Source organism: Rhopilema esculentum, chromosome 5 (genome assembly GCF_057945365.1).
Source record: "Rhopilema esculentum isolate cy_ngs chromosome 5, ASM5794536v1, whole genome shotgun sequence".
Taxonomy (NCBI): Eukaryota; Metazoa; Cnidaria; class Scyphozoa; order Rhizostomeae; family Rhizostomatidae; genus Rhopilema; species Rhopilema esculentum.
This window is the reverse complement of record NC_142819.1, coordinates 6326937-6335296: the sequence shown is the minus strand read 5'-3', so window position 1 is coordinate 6335296 and position 8360 is coordinate 6326937. Positions and strand designations below refer to the sequence as shown.

The 8360-nt window shown below is 37.2% G+C and overlaps 1 protein-coding gene and 1 pseudogene across 1 annotated transcript; one reads left to right on the top strand and one right to left on the bottom strand.

Moving 5' to 3' along the window:
* Window positions 1–3312: 3312 nt before the first annotated feature.
* LOC148960233 (melanocortin receptor 5-like) lies at window positions 3313–4119 on the bottom strand. Its single transcript, XM_089108605.1, has one exon. It carries the CDS (start codon window positions 4117–4119, stop codon window positions 3313–3315), a length of 807 nt encoding a protein of 268 aa, XP_088964731.1.
* A 2050-nt stretch (window positions 4120–6169) lies between these two features.
* On the top strand, window positions 6170–7898 carry LOC148960232 (uncharacterized; annotated as a pseudogene).
* Window positions 7899–8360: the final 462 nt, after the last annotated feature.

The following is an 8360-nucleotide window of genomic DNA, read 5'->3' as shown; positions in this document are numbered from 1 at the left end:
TATGCTGGTTTGAATTCATATTTTCGTACCAACAATTTCATAAGTCAATGTCACATTGCACTTATTGCTGTGCTTAAACGCAAAATATCTCCATGGTCAATATAAATAATTTCTTGAAGTTAATAACAAGTTATTTGATTAAAAGCATTTTTCAGTCTTCAGTCTCTGAAGTTACAATTCCTATAACAATTATTAGTTAAAGCTTGTCAGTTTACTGGTGGCAAGAGCTTTCCAAAGCATCGAGTCCTGTAGCTTTTAGATTCTAGGCCCAAACTTTGGATGAAAAAGTACGGCAGTGGTTGAAAGACATAGGCAGCTGGCTTTTGGTGCGGGTAGCAAACGGGTTTTTCGGCAAAAGAATTTTTCGAATGACTGGAAGGCGTTGGTGCTCTTGTCAAGCTCTTCAAATCACAGTCTTTACAAAGAACGTAAGATAATACTGTAACTATAAAAGGTCCTTCAATTCAATGGCATAGATTGACTTTCTTAACTGGGTTTTCCCTTTGACAGAATGAGGTATTGATGAATGAAGCTGGATGTGGGCTAGAGAAGAATTTCTTTCTAGAGAGGGCTTTTAACAAAGTATTAATCTTTTATTAATGATAGCTCTGTTTAATTGCCTATTTTATGTACTGACGTAAAGAAGAAGTAACTAGGAACAGCATAGCTCCACACCTTTTTACAAATGAATGAAAAACTGCAACAAAACTTCGTTTGAATGATTCAAGCCAATTTGCCTTTCCTATACTAAATAGCAAGAAATAAACAGAAAGGATCTTTCACCGAAAATCGAGAAAATCTAAAGATAGAAGAAAAATTGGCCCAACCAAAGTACAACGGCACAACTAAGTATAGCATAGATCACCCGTTCCTCTCGTTCTAAATGGGCATATACAGCCTACCTTTCATTTGGTTTTATTTGTTGGTGACATAGTGTTACGAAACAGGTACACCAACTTGCAACTCCCATTGCAATAATTTTCTGGGACTTAGTCATTCTAATTTTAGACATATCGCTCAAACTATATTGCTTCGATCTCTCCAACGTCCATTAACTGTTTTTGTTTGCCCTTAAATCGAGACTATTGTGAATAAACCACTCTGAGGCTGGACGCTGCATATTCTCAGCGTGTCTGGCCATTATATTCGCTCATAAACGATAACAATCATTCATGAAAAGAAGCATTTTGATTGGTGGAAATAGCCTGTAGGGTATTCACTGCATCATCGTGATCGATCTTCATTCCACTTGATACCGACCCTCGGCATCAGCTTCACAAATCATTCTCCGTTTTGATCCTTGCAGCATGAATGTTATCTTATTTTTGAATTTATTCCGTGATAGTTTAAATTAGCACGATAGCCAATAGAATAAAGGACAAGGAAAGTAACCATAATAAATGATTCCTAAAACAAGATAAGTTAATAGAATTTTACATAGTTTTAACTTTTTTTTCTTAAAATCTTAGAGTTTAAACGGGATATCTTGAATACCCGGACGCTGCGCCACTCCTTACATTACTTATTATAAGTTTATAAGATAATTAAAACTGATAACCTGATAAAATGGAATCCTTGTTTTTAAGGAGTCGATGGTTCGTGAGTCATAGGCAGAGAAAATCTACGCTGTTACATATTTTATGATTCGTGAAACCGAAACAACTATGTACAAGTGGTATACACTTATATACCTGTATAAGCCTGTATCTTTAACGTTCAGGATCTCGAATGGGACTGGACTCACAGAAACGATTGTATTCATTCTCAAACAAAATGTTAAGGCAGGCCGATGAGGAGCCAAGCAAATCGGATCTTCCAGTACAATTGATTTTTAAAAAAGAAAGACTTTTTAAATCTCAGACAAGATAGTTCTACAAGGAGGGCGAATTCCGTTTACACTAAAAATCGACAATTTCAAATGTAAGCGCATCAGGGCTCGACCCGGGTTGCTTTTAACCTAGGGTGAACCTAGGCTTGTTTGTGTAGTGTAAACAGGGCTTTACCTTAGTTTTCCGAATCAAAAGACTCCGCATAATTGCGCATAATTTTGTAGAACGAAAACAAGTAAAACGTGTGGAAACACGTCACAAGAGACCATAACGAATAGCAAACAAATATCAACTTGGGGCGAATAAAAAAAGAACGAACGCTCCTCGTGAAACCAAACTTAATTTTCAGTTAATGATCATTCCTTTTCATCGATTTGGTAAATCAAAAATAGTAGTACAATTCGACAAGAGCGCAGTTACAATGACAGGAGCACGAGAATCATGGCTAGCCATTGAGTTAGTAAATACCAATTCAATGGTATTCAAGGCTATACCAAAATATTTTCTGGATTTACCAAAACCATAAATATTGGAATACGGAAAGCTTTCCATCAATTCTCGCACTAAAACCCTAATAACACAGTAAGGCAAGAATGATCTGAAAACAACTTTTTTTATGGAATTGTTGCTTAGCATCACTCCTATTATTGTGTTACAATTTGTCTGGTAGTTTCCCTAGAATTGCAAAGGTTGATAATTTTGTTTAGACAGGTTATTTTACTTCAAGCCCTAGTAATAAAGTCAAGGAATGATACAGATTAAATCACAATGACACATAGTACAGATTAAATGATAATAAATTGTCAAAAAAGTGCAAATTAGTAGTCTACCACGACACATGTTGTCATAATCACAATTAAAATACTGTATTTTTATGCCATGTACAAACATTTTACCCTGTAGTTGATTGTAGAACTGCTACAACAGGACAATTTCAGATGCCATAAGCTATCGAGGCACATGATATGGCTGCCACAACTGTATAAAAAGTATACAAAAAGACGCACTGCAAAGGATATGTCCAATTAGACTACTCATATAGCCAATTATAAGAACATCGCAGTACCCTTGGAGCTGAGGTGAAGCAATCGGTTGCCTGCTTTCAGAAGCATTATATGCAGCTGACTCAGTCATGAAAGGACTGGCTGCTCGACTGTTCTAATTTTGTATCTTCGTACATGTTTCTGTGAATCTTGAATTCAGCTTTCATCTAACGGGTTTGCTGATAGATTTTACCTCCAGCAGTTTCTTTGTAGCCAATGAATGTAGTTAAATATCTCATTGGCTCGAAATTTACGCTTCTAGAAGATGCTCCTATAAGAGCTTTAATTCTTTTATACTATTGGCTCTTGAAGGACCAGATAAAGTACAACAAGTACAACTTGAAATAAAGTTTGATAATATTTAGTAAAGAGTTCTGTCTGAGCACTTGAACATTTTACCAGGGAACGTTTTGATCATTTGTCTCAATTGTCTCATTCCATCATTGTGTTGGCTTGTCTTTAACTTGATTTTGGAATGCAGCTCGTTTGTTCATTCTGAATTTCTTCTTCTTCAATGTACCAAATAAAAAGTAAATAGCAGGGTCGATCACTGCATTGAGCCAGTATATAACCAATGCGTCATTCCAACTTTCACTAAATTTTTTATCGTATAATATAGTGACACTAGCTGGGAAAGTGCAAATGATAAATAAAACAGTCACCAGTATGGAATAGAGAAGAATGTACTCTGATTGGGACGAACTGGCGGTCGATGCAAGTCGTTTTCTCAGCCATACCCGATAGCAGATAAAACTGTAAGATACAATGAGCGTAAGAGCACAAATGAAGGTCAGCGCAGGAGTATACGTTAAAATCATTCTCTTTATATTTTCCATATAGGACAACCAAATGGCTGCTGCAGAGGTTAGCCAGATTAGTGCAATCACCACAGCACAGCGTTGCTGGGTAATGAGTTGTGCACTTCTAAAAGGCAACAGCACTGCAATCAATCGCTGCAATGTGACGAACATCAAATGGAGCATTGATGTTGTGGCTGATAGGGCGACTACAGCCAGGTAAACTTTTCTATAAACAGGCTGCAGTTTGTGTCCTGGTGGGGGTTTCACTGGACCAGCAACTGTTAACCAGATGCAGTTCAACAAATCAGCTACAGCAAGGCTTAAAATTGTCATCTGGAATGGGCGCTTCAGCTTGCGTTCTTTGTAGAGGGCAGCGATAAGAAGTGTGTTTGCAATGACACCAACACCACCAATTGTTGGGAAGACTGTTTTGAAGTAAAGATCCATTTGCTAACTGCAAACAAAGCTTTTTGTCTCTGTCTCTGTCTCTGTCTGTCAAATATGCTGTTGGCAGTTCATTCAATGTTTGGACTTAGACACGTAAAGCTACTCGACATTTCTGCTACTGATGCATTGGAAACATCTTGCTGCCATCCAACTGAAGAGCTTGAGGTAATGATTGTTATTTGAATGATAACTCTAGCAGCTGTATGTCGAGGGAAATTTTGACAATACCAATTAACTTACCAGAATTATTCTCATGGACCAGTGGGATATTTTGCGTTTAATTTTTGTAAAGGGTGACAATTTAAATTAACTTTTGAAGCATTTTGTGGAAAATCAGAAATTGGTACTATAATAACCGATGGTTAACCTGGGCTGTTTATAAAACTAAACCTCTAGGTGACGCCACAAGTCAAGCAATCTGAAAACTGCTTTATATACGTTTTTTATACTTAGCAATTTCTGAAGATGATCTCTGACCGTGACTTACCTACATCAACAAATTGTCTTCCGTACTGGTGATGAGAAAGCAAAGATTCAATAGAGCCAAGTTTAATTCAATATACATTGCCAGTGTTATATTTAAATTCAATAGGTCAATGTCTACATCCATGTCCAGTGGCGTCGCGTGGCCATTCTCGCTGGGGGGTGGGGTGTAAAGGCCCGTTTCCACTTCGTTCGGATACTCCATGCGAATGCGATTTGAGAGAACCGTTTTTGTTTAATTAGCCCTTTACCCTTTACAAAAAGTCCGTCTCTGGTTACGAGGTAAGTTGAAAACGAGGCGAAACCGGCAAGGCAAGTCGACCATCCCTTTACTTTTGATAGAATTCGTTTGTTTCAGACCTGTCAAGTGTCCCGCATCGTGCGGGATTTGCACGCATTTTCTTGCCAAATCCGCATTCCCGCACGCTTGCTCTAAAATAGTCTGGTCGTCCCGCATTCTTTAATTTGTGGTTTTGAGGTTCTTTTCTAACATGATTTCTATTTTATTCATCTACTTTTGAAAGGAAGTCAGAAAGGGTTTATGGTTTATGTCACCTCATAGGAAGCTGTGCAAAGAAACGCATAAAACTATTCGAATATATTTTGAGTTTCGCAGATCATCGGCTTCCGAACTTAATGCGCACGCGCAAGCTATGAGTTGACTCCTCAGAGAGCAAGCTTGTCTCTAGATGGCACCTTGTCTAGCATCATTGCCTTTCAGCTTAACAGGGCACAAGGAGAACCATGCTATAAATAAAGAAGTCACCTGGGAGTACAACAAAGAACATTTAAATAAATATTAATAAACTGAGAAACTTTCATTGTTTGGTAAAAGATAAATTCAATATATACTCTTAGATTTATTATGAAATAGTTCAAATTTGTTTTGTTGTGGTTTTAATCTTGGATAACGTTTTAATTTTGCACTTAGATGGTAAACAAGCAGCCCATGCTACAGAAGTCAATAATTCATGTTTTGCCACATTTAGCCTTTTTCATTTATCATTTGTGAGTGGACGCGTGTTTGTCCCTCATCTCATTTTCCAAAACTTGACAGCTCTGTTGTTTTCGTGATCTAATCTCTTGTCATTTTTCTACTGAATTATGATTTCATCGGTCACGGCTGAAACCTCCTTGGGAAAGTCTATTTGTGAGTAAATTTCTTTATCAACTTGCATGTTGACGTCTTGCATTTTTTCATCGTTGATTCTGTGTTACTCTAAACCATGCTTCCGTGAGGCTGTTTTTCGTTTCGATGGAAATTGGTTACATTTATTATTGCTTAATTCAACTATTCAATTTCCAGATTTGAAAGATATCAAGCTTCTTCCTGGTGACATAAACGATTCAATCTAACAAGAACCAGCTTGTAGCCTGGCTCCGATACCGAGGGGATAACTAGAAAGGAATCAAAAGTGCCAAGAACTGTCGCTCCAGACTGGAAAACTTTGTTTCTTGCGCGGGTAAGTTCACGCGCCTGACTGCGCACCTGAGATCACGCACTTTTAAAAAAATTGTATTGTTATTAATGTGAAATGTATTCAAATTGGAACTTTGCGCGGCCAAAATGCAAAAGTGCGCGGATGGAAAATTTGAGTGCGCGGGCAATATATCGCGGGCGCGCGACAAAGTTTCCAGTCTGGCTTTCGCTTTCGGTAAGTTTCTCCATTAAATTATTTTCCATTTTTGAATTAACCGTATCTTCTGTGTATTAAGTTTGGCAACAGAAATACGTTGCCCTGAGATGGGTTTGGTTTCTTTCATGAAATTATTTTGTTTCTAAATTGCAAATTAAAACTGTCTTCTCTTTCTTGTAGGATTTTAGAGTATGTGAAAAATGGGACACAGAACAAAGTGGTAGACTCAACACCTGAGAGAAAATGGCTCAGACTGAAAGCCTGTCATATGGGGTGGATCATTCAAGATGATCCAGAGTATATAATTCAAGATCATGACCCTTACCTTGTTATTGGTAATTATGGCAGTGATAGTAATGGATGGTGCCAATCATTGATAAATTTGCCAAAAATTTCAATAGCTTGTATTGAAACATTCTATGAAAAATCAATTGAAACTGTCATGCATAAAGGAACCACCATTAAGAAGCATTTCAGAAGGGGTCGGCAGTTCATCAAGGAAAGATTCATAGACACAGATTATGTGTTCACAAAGTTAAATGAAAAATACTTTTTCATTAAAGGTATTTGTTCTGCAAGCATGTCAAATAAAGAAAGATGGGTCCGTATTGCGTTGAACAGAGACAATGGGGAAATAGCTTATGCTTTCTGTGAGTGTCCATCAGGCAATTGGGGGCCAGTTCTCAAATTGCTATGCTATGGTGAAGCTTGCTGCCCAGTGGAGTCTTGACCAATTAGAGGAGATTCCTAGCTTACCTTGCACATCAAAGCCATGTCAATGGTCAGTGAAGAAAGGTAAAGGTAGGATTGACAAAGTATCCACTGTAGAGCTAACTGTTGTTTTTGAATGGATTCTGCATCTCATCTTATCCAGCATGTCAAGTAACGCCAGAAAACTAAGTTTCAGGTTTATAACTTGCATAGTATAAAAGATATGGAGGAAGACCCGAAGGAGAACTGGGTACAAGTACCCAAGTCTAGAAATAGCTATGGGGGCGTTTTGAAGAGAGGTCTGCATCTCATTTTATTCAGCATGTCAAATTCACCAGAAAACAATTTTTTTATTTATAACGCTCTTGATGTGATTTTTTTTTATTTGATTAAGTAAAAGCGTTTGGGGGCATTCAATTCATTTTTAAAAATCCACACATACAAATCTTTTAAAATACAGCAACAGGTTACAAAAGATGAAATAAATTACATACAATGAGAGAAATAGAGAGCAAGAAAAGAAAATCTTTTAATCTTTCAATTTAGTATTTACACTACAGGCTGCCCAGGAGGGAGCCATATGACCAACGAGAACAACTGCCACACAACCTCCGCTCCCTCCGAAAATAAAATAGCGAAGACTTCCCTACAGCCATCCCCATCCATCCCACACCCCCACACAGAGCAGCCTATAGTGACATCTTCAAAGTCCTGAGAAGAAGTTAAAAAATATTCTATTGTTGGTATCTGGTGGAGAACAGATGCAATTTCAGTTTTCGGCGAAAATTTGTAACTGTAGTAGATTGTTTGATGACGCAGGGAATGTTGTTCCTGGACTTGGCACCTGCATATCTAACTGATCTTAAACCATATTGCAGGGTATTTTCTTGAGTCATAAAAATATCACCTTTGGAAGCTTGTCTTGTATCATAGTGATGAACAGATGTCAAAGTTGGAAAAAAATTGTGATAAAGGACAAGAGAAACCATGTTCACAAACAAATTCATAAACAAATGTAAGCAGCTTTAACTGAAACAAATCATTCAGTTTAAGAATTTTCATATCAGAAAATATTGGCAAAGATGAAGATGAAAAACTCTTGAAGGCAATAGCTCTAACAACTTTCTTCTGCATAAGATAGATTGGCTTTGTATGCATTTAATGAGTAAGACCCCAGACAATGACTCCATACTGGAGAAATGAGGAAAATAAAAAGAGTCATATAAAGAGATTAAGACACTAGTAGGTAAAAAATGTCCTACTTTGAACATTATACCACAAGTTCTTGATAGCATTTTGGAAAGTTTGCTTATATGATATTTCCAACTTAAATTTTCATCCAAAAGGACACCAAGCAATTTGACATATTTAGCCTGTTTAACATACTGTTTACCAATTTTTATATTGATA

Bases quoted from the DNA above. Each gene is read 5' to 3' on its own strand.
- LOC148960233 (XM_089108605.1), bottom strand. From the start codon at position 4,119: ATGGATCTTTACTTCAAAACAGTCTTCCCAACAATTGGTGGTGTTGGT.